The sequence below is a fragment of the Hemiscyllium ocellatum genome, chromosome 23 (assembly GCF_020745735.1).
Source record: "Hemiscyllium ocellatum isolate sHemOce1 chromosome 23, sHemOce1.pat.X.cur, whole genome shotgun sequence".
Taxonomy (NCBI): Eukaryota; Metazoa; Chordata; class Chondrichthyes; order Orectolobiformes; family Hemiscylliidae; genus Hemiscyllium; species Hemiscyllium ocellatum.
In genome coordinates, this window is record NC_083423.1 from 55,227,393 (window position 1) to 55,242,790 (window position 15,398).

The 15,398-nt window shown below is 41.4% G+C and overlaps 1 protein-coding gene across 1 annotated transcript in view; it reads left to right on the forward strand.

Moving 5' to 3' along the window:
• LOC132826950 (diphosphoinositol polyphosphate phosphohydrolase 3-beta-like) overlaps positions 1-14,373 on the forward strand; it is a 71,958-nt gene extending 57,585 nt beyond the window's left edge. The window contains exons 4-5 of the mRNA XM_060843271.1: positions 1,456-1,540; positions 12,312-14,373. Coding sequence (XP_060699254.1) covers positions 1,456-1,540; positions 12,312-12,517 — 291 coding nt within the window. The 3' untranslated portion in view covers positions 12,518-14,373. The remainder of the gene's footprint in view (positions 1-1,455; positions 1,541-12,311) is intronic.
• Positions 14,374-15,398: the final 1,025 nt, after the last annotated feature.

Here is a 15,398-nt window from a genome sequence, read left to right on the forward strand (position 1 = left end):
CTCTTTGCCAAAGCATTTAAATTTTACAAGTTTCTTGGTGACACTTAAAAAGCTTTCTGCAATTTCACAAACCTCATCCACCACATTCGATGTCAATTTGTCACTTTTTTCCTTCAGTTTGAAATTCTTTGATCGGGCCATACATTTACTCAGCATTTCTTTTAAAATATTTTTCTACTGCTTGCATTTTTAAAAATTTATTTCATGATGTGAGCATCAGTGAGATTAGCATGTGTTGCTGTCTGTATTTCAGAATCAACCACATTACTGTGGGTCTTGATAACATCTAAACTAGACTGAATAAAGATGGCATATTTTACTTCCCTGAAGGACAGTGAATTTAGATATACTTTTTTGTAACATTTGCTGATTTCAGGGACACCATTACTGAGATTTATTAATGGAATTTAAGTCCACCAATAATAAGCCTTGATGAGTAGTCCAGTGATATTACCAGTGTCTTCCCATGCCCAGGTTGCTGTTTTTCCTCTTTTTATTTTGTTTTGGGTATGTCCTGTCAAAATGTTTCCCCTCTCCCTCCCTGTTTTTTTGACTTTTTGATCCATGCTCTTATCCTTCAGCTACTTGTAGCTGCTCCTACCAAGGCGGTCTGTTATGGCCTGTTTTGCACTATCCTCCTACATGAAAAGGCTGATGCCTCCTTCTGCTACCCTCCACTTTTGTCCTCTCAAATCTGCAGCTTTTCAGCCCTGGTCAAAATGCGAATACTTACTATTGTTCCAAGAGTCAATTTTTAAAGAGTTATTTATCTCCTGCAATTTCCAGCACTTTGCTTTTGTCTTCTGGTCTGTGTAAATAAATGTTTCCCAACCATCTTGGCATCCGAGTAGGCTTCAGATTTCTATCTCCTCTTTGTATTGTCCAGGTTTCTGAGACATTGTTGCTTTCCCATAATGTAACAGTGCAGCTTCTTTTCCTCCCATGTTCACACAATAATTTCTGGCTGTATCTGTTGACTTCAGCATCACATCTGTCTTGTTATCAGTCATCCTCAGCAGACAAGTGTTGGCTTTTCCGGTGTAACACCATTCACTCAGATTTTCTGATATTTTGTGTTCATGATCAATCATTATTTGTAAGTTGTTTTTTTTAATAGATTTTTACTCGATCTACAATACTTTGGCCTCTTCTAAATCTGCAAGTTTGCTCATGCCTCCAGTTTTCACCCTGGAAGCATCTGATTTTCTGTACTAAATAACCTTGTGTTTTTCCCTAACATCTTTGTTTTGGAACCAAGTTCCATTCTCCTAATGCAATAGGATTGTGGAAAGTACCTTCTGATTTCAGATGCCTGAAGTGAACGTAGATGGAGGGACAGCTCTTGTATATTCTCTGCCAATTTTCCTCCTCATTGGTAGATTTTTTTGCTTTTGTTCCTTTCTCTCTTTTTATTTTGAACATTTTTTTTTGTTCTTTTGTTTTTCTTTGTAATAGAATCGTGACCGAAAACACAGAACCTATGTGTATGTTCTCATCGTGACAGAAATTCTGGAAGATTGGGAGGATTCTGTTAATATTGGTAAGTTGCAGATGTTTTCACTGTTATGGATTCCCGAAGTGTTCCATTTTCCCCTCAATTAGGTGGTTATGCCTCCAGTAATGTCACTATAAAATTACAGAACCAAGAAGCAAACTGTCTCCAGGTAGGTGTTGGTGAATTTACACACAAGTACATGTTGTTGTGATTTAAATTAGGTGGGGCTTAATGACCAAAGTTGAGCACTGCTTTCAAAAGTAAGTGAAGGACCTTTTTTAAATTATTGATTAAATCCTTAATGAATGAAAACTCTCTAATCTGATTTCTTTGGGCAGGGTGAAGGGAGGAGATTAAAGGAGTAATTATTCCATTTTAACAGCTATTTCAGTGCAGCTCCCAGCAGACAAGGATAACCGAGCAGGGCTGTTCTTGGGGGAACACAGTTGGATTGTTTGGGGCTGACTTGGAGAAATGAAAATGCTGGATGTGCTCAGGAATTTACACGCTTTAGAAACTTGCCAACTGTATGTCACCCGGTCACTTAGAGGACTGCTCTTTTTTTTCCTCTTCTTTCACACTAACAGAAGAAAAAGTACTCCTTCATTCAGGTTCACGCTCAGCTCCACCTGAAGGAGTGTACCCTGACACCAGACAAAGCTGCTGATACTTTAAATTTGATTTGAGTTTTGAGTTGTTAACTTTGTGCCATCCTTCTCCTTGCCCCTCCTTTGATAGCAATTGCTAATGTCAACATATAGTTGCATTGTTAATAAACTACCAACTAAATTTCATCAGAAGAGATGAGCAAATTATTTAAAATACCTTTCCTTCCAAATCTCATCCCCAAAAAAAGGTGTAGGCAAAGAGTGTCTACCATTCCCTTTGAAAACAATTAGAGGAACCTCTATTATCTAAAAGACATGGGCTGGGGACTATTTTGTTTGGATAATTAAATGACCAATAACAGTTTAGCCAAGAATCAGGACCTTGTGATCTTGTTTGGATAATCGTCATTCAGGTAATCTAGGTCCCTCCTGTATACCATTTTGAATACTGGGGGAGGGGGGTGGGGAGGAGGAAGGAGAGAGAGGAAAAAAAGAGGAAAGGGGCGGCCATTTAGGGGAAAGCAGTAGTGGCCAGGTCAGTGGTGCTACGACTGGCTCTGGAACACTGCAAGTAAAGGTAAACAGGACCTTTGGTGATTAGAGATTCGATTAGTGAGGGGGATAGGAGCCCAGGATGATATGTTGCCTTCTGGGTGCCAGAGTCCAGGATAGCTGAGTGGCTGCAGAATGTTCTCCTGGGGCAGGGTGAGTAGCCAGACATCATTGTGCATCTTGGCAAAAATGACCAGTAGAAATCGGGATGAGGTTCTGCAGAGTGATTAGAGAGTTAGGAGGAAAAAATAAAAACTAGGATGTAATTGGTGGTAATCTTCGGATTACTTTCAGTGCCACTTACTAGTGAGGTAAGAACAGGAGGCTGTGACAGTGGGGGGAGCGCTGGTGACTATTGTTCTAATAATTTTACAATAGTTATGGAGAGGTCAAAACTGGTCCACAGGTTCAAGTTCTAAATTGGGTCAAGGCTAATTTTAATGGAATTAGACAGGAAACTTGCAGGGGTTGATTAGAATAGTTTGCTTTCAGGCAAAGGACCTCTGCAAAATGGGAGGCCTTTAAAAGGCTAGAGTTGAAGGTCTGTATATTCTTATGAGGATGAAGGGCAAGGTTGGCAGGAATAGGGAATCCTGGATGATGAGATATTGAGGCTTTGACCAGGAAAAAAGGCATGGCTCAGGTACAGGCAGCTAGGATCAAGGGAATCCCTGGAGATATATTGGGGATACAGGAGTTTACTGAAGAAGGAAATCAGGAGGGCGAAAAGGGGCTACAAGGTGGCTGAGAATATTAGGGTGAATCTGATGGGATCCTTTCAGTATATTAACAGGGAAAATAATAACTACAGAGAGAATGGGGCCCCTCAAAGAGCAAAGTGGACATGTATGTGTGGAATTCAGGAGATGGGCAAATCCTCAATGACCACTTCTCCTGTGTTTACTGTGGAGAAAGACATGAGGATGTGGGCAGTTACTGGTGATATCTTGGACAGTCCATCTCCCATTAAAGGTGTTGAATGTATGAAGGTGGATAAATCTCCTGGTCCTGACCAGATATATCAAAGTTGCAGTAGAAGAAATTGTGGGAGCCCTAGCTGATATTTTTGCAATGTTCACCACTGCTCTCAATCCTCTTTGTTACTACTTCAAAAAACTCAATCACGTTTTGAGAGACATGATTTTCCACACACCCAACCATGTTGACAATCCCTAATCAGTCCTTGCCTTTCCAAATACATGTAATTCATCAGTCTATGGCTTTTCCTTACCACCTTTTCTTAAATAGTGGAACTACATGAGCCAACCTCCAGTCTTCCAGCACCTTCTGTGACTACTGATGATACAAATATCTCAGCAAGGGCCCAACAATCATTTCCCTAGTTTCCCAGAGCTCTAGGGTACACCTGATCAGGTCCTGGGGATTTATCCACTTACAAGTTTCAAGACATTCAGGAGCTCCTCCTGTTAGATGGTGACATCTTGAAAAATGTCCATCTATTTCCCCACTTTCTTTATCTTCCATGTCCTTCTCCACAGTAAATACTGATGCAAAATACTCACTTGGTATCTCCCCCATCTCCTGTGGTTCCACACAAAGACTGCCATGCTGATCTTTGAGGGACCCGATTCTGTCCAAAGTTACCCTTTTGCCCTTAACGCAGTTATAAAATCCCTTTGGATTCTCCTTAACCCTCCTTGTCAAAGCTATGTTCCCTTTTTCCCTCCTGACGTCCCTCTTCAGTATACTTCTGCCTTTATACTCTAAAGATTCACATTGTCAGGGAGAGAAAATATAGGTTGTCCAACCAGAGGGGAGGCCATATTGGATTTGGTACTCGGTAATGAACCGGGACAAGTGATGGGCTTGTTAGTGGGTGAACATTTTGGTGATGGTGACCACAATTCTGTGACTTTCACCTTGGTTATGGAGAGAGAGGTGCGCACAACAGGGTAGATTTTACAATTGGGGGAAGGGAAATTTACGATGCTGTAAGACAGGATTTGAGGAGCATAAGTTGGGAGCCTTCAGGGAAGGATGTGGTGGAAATGTGGAACTTTTTCAAGGAGCAGATACGACGTGTTCTTGATATGTATGTACCTATCAGGCAGGAAAGAAATGGTCGTGTGAGGGAGCCTTGGTTGACGAGGGAGGTTGAATGTCTAGTAAAGAGGACGAAGGAGGCTTACGCAAGGTTGAGGAAACAGGGTTCAGACAGAGCAGTGGAGGGATACAGGATAGCCAGAAGGGACCTGAAGAAAGGGATTAGGAGAGCTAAGAGAGGGCATGAAAAATCCTTGGCGGATAGGATCAAGGATAACCCCAAGGCATTTTATGCGTATGTGAGAAACATGAGAATGACGAGAACGAGAGTAGGTCCGATCAAGGACAGTAGTGGGAGATTGTGTATTGAGTCGGAAGAGATAGGAGAGGTCTTGAATGAGTACTTTTCTTCAGTATTTATGAACGAGAGGGACCGTATTGTTGAAGAGGAGAGTGTGAAACAGACACTGGTAAGCTAGAAGAGATACTTGTTAGGAAGGAAGATGTGTTGGACATTTTGAACAACTTGAGGATAGACAATTCCCCCGGGCCTGACGGGATATATCCTAGGATTATGTGGGAAGCAAGAGAGGAAATTGCAGTACCGCTGGCAATGATCTTTTCGTCTTCACTGTCAACGGGGGTGGTACCAGGGACTGGAGAGTAGCGAACGTTGTGCCCCTGTTCGAAAAAGGGAATAGGGATAACCCCGGGAATTACAGGCCAGTTAGTCTTACTTCTGTGGTAGGCAAAGTAATGGAAAGGGTACTGAGGGACAGGATTTAGGAGTATCTGGAAAGACACTGCTTGATTAGGGACAGCCAGCACGGATTTTGTGAAGGGTAGGTCTTGCCTTACAAGTCTTATTGAATTCTTTGAGGAGGTGACCAAGCATGTGGATGAGGGTAGAGCAGTGGATGTAGTGTACATGGATTTTAGTAAGGCATTTGATAAGGTTCCCCATGGTAGGCTTATGCGGAAAGTCAGGAGGCATGGGATAGAGGGACATTTGGCCAATTGGATAGAAAACTGGCTAACTGGTCGAAGTCAGAGTGGTGGTAGATGGTAAATATTCAGCCTGGAGCCCAGTTACAAGTGGAGTTCCGCAGGGATCAGTTCTGGGTCCTCTGCTGTTTGTAATTTTTATTAATGACTTGGATGAGGGAGTCGAAGGGTGGGTCAGTAAGTTTGCAGATGATACGAAGATTGGTGGAGTTGTGGACAGTGAGGAGGGCTGTTGTCGACTGCAAAGGGACTTAGATATGATGCAGAGCTGGGCTGAGGAGTGGCAGATGGAGTTCAACCCTGCCAAGTGTGAGGTTGTCCATTTTGGAAGAACAAATAAGAATGCGGAATACAGGGTTAACGGTAGGGTTCTTAGGTGGAGGAACAGAGGGATCTTGGGGTCAATGTACATAGGTCTTTGAAAGTTGCCACTCAGGTGGATAGAGCTTGTAAGAAGGCCTATGGTGTATTAGCGTTCATTAGCAGAGGGATTGAATTCAAGAGTCGTGAAGTGATGTTGCAGCTGTACAGGACTTTGGTTAGGCCACATTTGGAGTACTGTGTGCAGTTCTGGTCGCCTCACTTTAGGAAAGATGTGCAAGCTTTGGAGAGGGTGCAGAGAAGATTTACCAGGATGTTGCCTGGAATGGAGAATAGGTCGTACGAGGATAGGTTGAGAGTTCTCGGCCTTTTCTCGTTGGAACGGCGAAGGATGAGGGGTGACTTGATAGAGGTTTATAAGATGATCAGAGGAATAGATAGAGTAGACAGTCAGAAACATTTTCCCCGGGTACAACAGAGTGTTACAAGGGGACATAAATTTAAGGTGAAGGGTGGAAGGTATAGGGGAGATGTCAGGGGTGGGTTCTTTACCCAGCGTGGTGGGGGCATGGAATGTGCTGCCCGTGGGAGTGGTAGAGTCAGAATCATTGACTACCTTTTAAGCGGCAATTGGTTAGGTACATGGATGGGTGCTTAATCTAGGATAGATGTTCGGCACAACATCGTGGGCCGAAGGGCCTGTTCTGTGCTGTATTGTTCTATGTTCTGACATATGCTTGCTTTTTCTTAAGCAAAGCCTTAATTTCTCTTGTCATCCAACATTCCCTATACCTAATAGCCTTGCCTAACAAGAATATATTGCCTCTGGACACCCTCTCATTTCTGAAGACTTCCTTTTTTTCCAGACATCCCTCTACCTGCGAATATCAGCCCCCAATCAGCTTTTGAAAGTTCTTGCCTAATCCTTGCAAAATTGACCCCGCTCCAATTTAGAACTTCAGTTTTTAGATCCAGTCTATCCTTTTCCATCACGATGTAAAAACTAATGGAATTATGATCTCTGACCCCAAAGTGCTTCCCCTACTGACACCTCTGTCACCTGCGCTGCCTTATTTCCCAAGAGTAGATCAAGTTTTGCACCTTCTCTAGTAGGTACATCCACATACTGAATCAGAAAATGTTCTTGTACACTCAAGCTCCTCTCCATCTAAACCCTTAACAATATATGGCAATCCCAATCTGTTTGGAAAGTTAAAATTCCCTTGAGAGCAGAGCAGTGGATGTGATCTGTACCAACCTGAGTAAGGCAGTTAACAAGGTTCTCCATGGAGACTGGTTAGCAAGGTTAGATCTCACGGAATACAGGGAGAACTTGCCATTTGGATGCAGAACTGGCTCAAAAGTAGAAGATAGAGGGTGGTGGTGGAGGGTTGCTTTTTCAGGCTCAAGGCCTGTGACCAGTGGAGTGTCATAAGGATCGGTTTTGGGTCCACTGTTTTTTGTCATTTTCTACAAGTGTAAGAAGAGGTATCGTTAGTAGATGATGCCAAAATTGAGGGTGTAGTGGATAGTGAAGGAGGTTACCTCTGAACAATGGAACCTTGATCAATGAGCTGAAGAGTGGCAGATGGAGTTTAAATTTAGATAAATGCGAGGTGCTGCATTTTGGAAAAGCAAAACAGGGCAGGACAAACTTGGAGACCCTTCGATTGTAGGTTCATAGTTCCTTGAAAGAGGAGTCCGGCTAGTGAAGGTGTTTGGTATGTTTTCCTTTATTGGTACTGGAGTTGGGAGGTCATGTTGCAGCTGTATGGGTCACTGTTGGAATATTGCATAAAATCTGGTCGGTTTACTGGAAGGATGTTGTGAAGTTTGAAAGAGTTCAGAAAAGATTTACAAGGATGTTGCCAGGGTTGGAGGATTTGAGCTACAGGGAGAGGCTGACTGGGCTGGGGCTGTTTTTCCCTGGAACGTCTGAGGCCGAGAGGTAACCACAGAGATTTATAAAAACCGTGAGGAACATTGATAGGATAAATAGACAAGTCTTTTCTCTGGGGGAGGGAGGGAGTCCAGACCAAGGGCATTGGTTTAGGGTGAGAGGGGAAAGATGTAAAAGAGACTTAAAGGGCAATTCTCTCATGCAGAGGGTGGTACGTGTAGGGAATGAACTCCATGAGGAAGTGGTGGAGGCTGGTACAATTGCAACTTTTTAAAAAAAAAAGTCATCTGGGTATATGAATAGGAAGAGTTTGGAGGGATATGGGCCAAGTGCTAGCAAATATCTGGCCAACGTGGACGAGTTGGACCGAAGCATCGGTTTCCATGCTGTACATCTGTGAATGACTGTCTGACACTCTGAACAAATCAGTCCATTTGACATTCTTGCGCTGTTTTCCTTCAAACTTTGCAATGTCGTAGTGACTAATCCTGTTTTGATATTTTCTGAATTGAAGGAGCACTCCAGAGTTGAAACAAGGCATAATGGGAAGTTGGCCTTTTCTTAGAGACGGTCATGTATCATAGTGGGGAGAAGGTTGTGCTGCATTTGTTCAGTGCTGTGGACAGACTATTTCCAATGCTAATTACAGTTTTGGGCACAAATTCTGAAAGGATTCATTGGCCTTTTGTAAGGGGTACAGTGCACATTAGCCAGAATGAACTGGAGCTAAAATAGTTCAACTGAAGGCAGGTTGCATGTTCTTGGTTTGTATTCCCATGAGTGAAAGGTCTGATCCAGGGGCTTTACATTTACAAGGATTTGATAGAGCAGACTACAGCTCTGATTATATCCTTATTCATCAAACTGGGTAATTGGTCAAATGGCCTCTTTCTTCACTATAACAATGTCAGCACCGACTCCCTGAGCATATGACATAGTGCCAATGTTGTGCCTTTTCCCTGTAAACCTGCACACTGTTTCCGCTTAAATAATCATCCAGTTCCTTCTTGAATTCCTCAGCTAGATCTGCCTTTGACATTTCCAAGCAGTGCATTCCATGAATATTCACTAAGAAAACTTTTTTTTCCCCTCCCCTCACATTTGCAGTGTTTTTTATTTTGCAACATATCATGCATTCTAGTTCTCAAATCTCTTGTGAGCAGGCGTGATCTTCCATGCCTACTCTGTCCTGATCCCACGTGATTTTTAAAATTTCTATTGATCTTGGTTTGGTTTTGTTGTGGGGGGGGGGGTGCATAGTGTTAGGAAGGACTTGGCGACACGTAGGCTATGAAAGCCAAAGGATACTTTGAATTGTCAGGCTGAGTGTATTGAGATGTAGAGCTACAGCAGGGATGAGTGGTTTATTGTCGTTTCTTTGCAAACTTCATTTTTACCAGATGGGCATAGTCATTCGTTTAACCTCATTCTGTTAATAAGCTTCCTCTAATTTCATTGCTCTTGTTCTGACCTCATGTGACTTGGTTGTTTTAATGGTTAGAGCTCTTATCTGTTTCATTTTCAATCATTTATTGCATTTTTAGTGAACACTAGCTTTAAGCATTGTTCAGACTTACTGACACAGCATGCTGGCTGAGTGTGGCTGATGGAAAGATTATCACCTGGATGTGCATATTTTTTTCTAAAAAAAAAACACATATTTTCTTTTTTTTTAAAAATGCCTTGATTCATGGGTCAATTGAACCTTCAGGCAGAAGTTGAATCCATCAAAAAAGTAAATGGAAAACACTTGCTACATCTGATTTTGTCCTGTTACTCCAGTCTCGTCAAATGCTAGAGTCAGGTTTTTGCCGGGGACTGGGAAATTAGATAGGGAATGAATATGATCCTCAAGCCAATTATACTTTCAGAAACTTATGTAATGAAAACTGAATTTATCTTATTCAGCTCCTGTTAATTAGGGATCCTAGCTTTACACCTTTTTTTTCTCAGACTATTTTTGCAGCCAGTGTGTTGGCACTTTGCAAGCCACAGCATGCAGCATTGATACAATATATAATTTTAAGCTGGCACAATGTATGATGGGCCCTCAATTCCCTGCTTGAAGGGAATTCTCCTCCAGCAAGGCAGGACCTGAATCCATCTCAACTGGAATGGGAATCAAACCCCAGTGTAGGCACCAATCTGATTCACATCAGCAACAGTCTGTTGCTGTGGCAGTACACCTTTTCATGCATGTTGTAGTCCTGAGCTATGAACCGAATGGATCACATGGCTGAACATCTCCTTTTATCCCCTGGCTATCAAGTCCTGGAATATCATTTGTGCTTCTGACTCAGAGGCAGAGGTGTACCCACTGCACTGCTGTAAGGTCTTTTGATTATTAATTCTTCTGTGAGGAAGATGTTTGGGATTTGAATCTTCTGTAAACTTAGTTTGGTTTCTGAAATGTCCATATGGATCCATCTTTCCAGTATTAATGGTGCCCTTATCATAGAATGGCCTCTTGTGCTGGATCTTTCAATTCCTTTTGTGTGCGCTGGCTGTTTGATAGAGCTGGCCAATAAATGTCATCTCTACACTTTTTTTTTCTTTCCATATCTCTCTAATTTGATCCTTGTTTTATCTACCACTCTCTCTCCTCTTGTTTTTTTTTGGAAGTTGCAATTTGAATTTACTTCTGTTAGTCTGCCAGAATATATTCCAAATCACAGCTTTTTAGAAAACTTTGCCTCACTTCATTTCCTGATCGTTTTTTTTTTTGCAATGACATTGTGTTCTGTTGCTGACCACCTTGTAACTCTCCCATGTCTCTCTGTATAAAGCCAAAGACGCCATGTGCTTATTCACAGCTTTCTCAACTTGTCCTGACACCTTCAGACATCTCTGCAGTTACCTCCAAGGTCTTTAGATTAGATTACTTAGTGTGGAGACAGGCCCTTCGGCCCAACAAGTCCTCACTGACCCGTCGAAGCACAACCCACCCATACCCCTACATTTACCCCTTATGTAACACTACGGGCAATTTAGCATGGCCAATTCACCTGACCCGCACATCTTTGGAATGTGGGAGGAAACCGGAGCACCCGGAGGAAACCCACACAGACACGGGGAGAACGTGCAAACTCCACACAGTCTGTCGCCTGAGTCGGGAATTGAACCCGGGTCTCAGGCGCTGTGAGGCAGCAGTGCTAACCACTGTGCCACCGTGCCGTCTTTCTGTTCTTATGCTTAAAATGTAACTATTTAGCTTGTATTGTCCTTCCTCCTTCGTCCTACCAAATAGATCATGTATTGTTAGTGTTAATTTCAGAATCAAAAATCCTGGAATTCCCTTTCCAACACTTCAGTCTTTCAACTGTCGCTCTTGATTGTCTGACTTGCTATGCAGTTTGAGTTTACAAATATATTGGACTCCTACTGCGATAACTGCTATCTTTAGTCTGTAGAATGGGTCCAGAAGCTGAATGGTATCTACTTAGGGCGGCACGGTGGCACAGTGGTTAGCACTGCTGCCTCACAGCGCCTGCGACCTGGGTTCAATTCCCGACTCAGGCGACAGACTGTGTGGAGTTTGCACGTTCTCCCCGTGTCTGCGTGGGTTTCCTCCGGGTGCTCCGGTTTCCTCCCACAGTCACAAAGATGTGCGAGGCAGATGAATTGGCCATGCTAAATTGCCTGTAGTGTTGGGTAAGGGGTAAATGTAGGGGTATGGGTGGGTTGCGCTTCGGCGGGTCACTGTGGAGTTGTTGGGCCGAAGGGCCTATTTCCACACTAAGTAATCTAATCTTAATATTGCCAGTGCCAAATTAAATTGATTCACTCAGATCTGTGTTTGGAGCAGTTCAAGGAGGCAGCTTGTCAGCTTCTCTGGGGGATTAAGATTGGGCATTAATCTTAGTCCTGCCAGCAATGATTTTAAAAATTTCATTTTGCCCTGAGGCTGCTCACCTTATAAATCTGTGTCCTTCTGAAGCCCATTCTTCATTGTATGTGTCATCTGCTGACTCCGAAATTATCTCCTGTTCATCGAAGTGCAGGGCACTGTTAAATAATCAAGAGGTGGGTTTGTAATGTCAGTCCCTCTTTTTTTCCTTTTTGGAATACCAGTTTTCTCCTTGATTTCTGAAACGTGAGACATGAAAAATGGGCTGATTTTCTTTTTTCCACTCTGCTGCTTTGGAATCCAGATTCTCCAATCTGGATATTCATGCCATAGTAGTCTTCTCCATGCCTCCCCCTGCACGTGTGCACTCTACAGTGTAGTATATATTACACTCAGTCTGAAAGGCTACTGCCATGCTTTCTTTCCCTTATTCAATTTTATTTGTGCTGTCTTTTTTGTTGTTCACAGGCTTTAACTTAGCTGACAAATTTTTGTGGTGCTCCTTTCAAATGCTTTTTGAAATTCCTGATGATTGATGCAGCAGAATGCTAATTTTTTAAAAATATCTTGCTTTCACAGGAAGGAAAAGGGAATGGTTTAAAGTTGAAGATGCAATTGAAGTCTTGCAGCGTCATAAGCCGGTACATGCTGAATACTTGAAAAAGCTGAAACTAGGCAACTCTAACACGAATGGAAACTCTCTGGTCTCCTCCAATTCAGTTGACACAACTACTGTTTATGTAACCAGTTCCCAACCTTCAGGGATGTCGTCTGACCTCAGATGAAATGTACATTCACATGTGGCCTTCCTGCTCATGTGCAGTCATGGAGTAAATTGCATTCTGTTTAAGGCAGAATGGTCTAGGTTTAGATTGTATATGTATAAATACTTTCGCATGAGTACTTGCAGTGTTGATATGAAACTTTTTATGATGTAAAATAGTGTTGAAAACCAAAGCCATACACTGATTTATGTTAGCATTATTTTGTTAGAGATGCCTTGCAGGCCACTAACTGTTTTAAGTTTGCATTATATACAAAGGATATATTTAATCCTATTTCAATTTTACCATGAATAGCATGCCACAGATGTGAAAATGATTTTCTATATTGGTGTTTTACAATGGCAGTGTAGTATCTGATTACTTTTTACATCAAAATTGAGATGTTTAAATGAATACTTGGACATCCTATTAGAAAGCCTGATTGCTCAGTTATTTCATCATTAAATCTTGAAGTATGAATTGCCCTTAACAAATTGTTTGGGTAATTGAATAGAAGCTTTTTCCAAAATTGATCATTTTTAAGTGGTATTAATTAAAATGTTTATCTTCTGATTGCTGCATCAGATCACTTCTCAATGTCCTTTTTCTCTTGAATTACTGCTGTTGTTGTTAAATATTTTTCTCTCAACCCCACCCACAATGTTCAAACACCATGCTCAAAATTTCAACACCAAATAAAATATACTGCCAATTTGGCTTTTGCACTTAATTTATAGATTTTTCCATGCCCTGTACTTTTTTATTTCCCTTTCTTGATTTTGCCCTTTTTATATTGTTCTTGTACTTTTTGAAATGTCAAAGAGTACGTCATCCCATGCTTGAGTTGCTCTCAGTGGCCTATCTTGCTCTACAGTTGGAGTTTACAAACATATTGGACTCCCTCTTTTTAAAAAAAAAACTGCTGACATTTTTCTGGAGAATGGATCCAGAAGCCGAATCATATCTACTTTTAATATTGCCTGTGCCAAACTGAACTGATTCACGCAGATTTGTTTGAGCAGTTCAAATCAATTCACTTTTAGATGTTGGTTGCCTGGATCTGTTTTGTTTCCAAGTTTGTTTGATTTAAATGTCTGTACCTTGCTGATGGAGAGATGGAGGATTATTTTGAATGAAGTAACACTCCAGGGGACTTTAGTTTGTGACTGCCCCTCAAACTGAAATCATAAGACAGTTTAGCAAGATTGAGATTTTTAAAATTGCAATTAAGATTAATTTTGCATTTCAACTTTGGGCAGGAACTGGAAGTGGTGATGGGTTTATCTTTGCTTCATATGGGTTCTTAAGTATCCAGCCTTTTTTATTAATTGATTCTTGCTCTGCTGGCTGTGAATTTGTATGTGAATTTTTTTTTAATTAAAGACCACAGTGCAAAACTCTTTTGACAATACTTGTTTGCCAGTATGAAACCTGCTGTACTTGAACCTACTGTATTTGGAGGTGCTCCTTTTAAAGCCTAGAATGTTGAGTTGTTGAACTCCAAGTCATTGTAACTTTTTTTTTGATTAGAAGTACTCTATCCCAATCTCAAAATTCCTGCTCAGAGGCCTCTTCCCACCTTGATAACAAGGGTTCTGTTTTAAAATGTGGTTCACCCTCCATGTTGAGATTGAAGGCAGTAGCCTGAAGACTCCTGAGAATGAACCTGCCTTATCCAGTCACAGCATGCTTTATTTAAGAATTCAATCTTGCTTAATTTGGTGTCACCTGTTTTCTAGCTGTGTTTGGTTCACTGTCTTTAAGCTTTCTGTACAGTCCCAAAGACACCATTCAAGAGAGTCTACTGTATTTGATTTTAAAAAAATCATTTTCTTAATGAGACTAATAGTCTTGAATAAAACTGAATTTTGAACAAAGTGTGTTCTATTGCTTCATTCTGTAACAACTGCTTTTTTAAAATCCCATTTGTGACAATAGACACAGGATCACCAGTTGCTCCCTATTCTTGATGAAGGTCTTATGCCTGCAATGTCTGTTCTCCTGCTCCTTAGATGCTGCCTGGCCTGGTGTGCTTTTCCAGCATCACACAACAGCTGCCTCCTCAAATCATGAGCTGAAATATTGCTGGATCCAAGTGCTAATCTCTTCCTGTCAGTACTGTAGCAGCAGCTTCTCTTTTTGTAGCATGGGTAATTACTGGCCTATGTCCACAACCTATAGATGAAAATAATCTGCATGGAAGTGTGGAAATGGCCCTGGGCAGACCTTGGGTACAGATGTCATTAATGCTTCTGCCACTAATACATACTGACTGACTTTTTAGGACCCTGTTTATACTTGAGCAGTTCTCCATTTTGTATTGAAAATTAGTTTTATGAACTGTTTGTAACCTTGTTCTGAAATAAAATAGAACAGCCCAAATGGATCTGAGCAAGTATAGCTCTATCACTGCTATTCTCATCACTGTCTTTTTAATAGCAAGTGTGCCAATTTATCACTTGTTTATCAGTACACTTTACATCAACTTAAAGCTTCACTTAAAATAGGGAGACTCTTCAAAAGCAAACTGTTACTGGTAAATTTGAGTCATATGTTTTGTAGCCCCTGAAGTGTAAAATGTCAGTAAAAAGTGAAGCTACTTGCAATGTAAAGTTTCCATAAATATAGATTCTGGTCAGCATATTGCTTAAGTATTGCATTTGAATTAATATTGGCCTGGTCATTTCTAGGAAAGCTCTACTGCTGATCTTTAAAAGATTCCAGACACTTTGAAAGTTCATCTGTGAAGGCACCTGTAATTTACTTGCACATGTGAATGTGCAGTATTCCCTCATTGCACACTGTGTAAAAGTCTTGGTTGTTTTTGAAAAACCTTGTTCCATTTGGGGCAGTTGTGGGAATCAAAGGTTAAAATTTCAGCAAAGTACAGTGCTGCTCACAT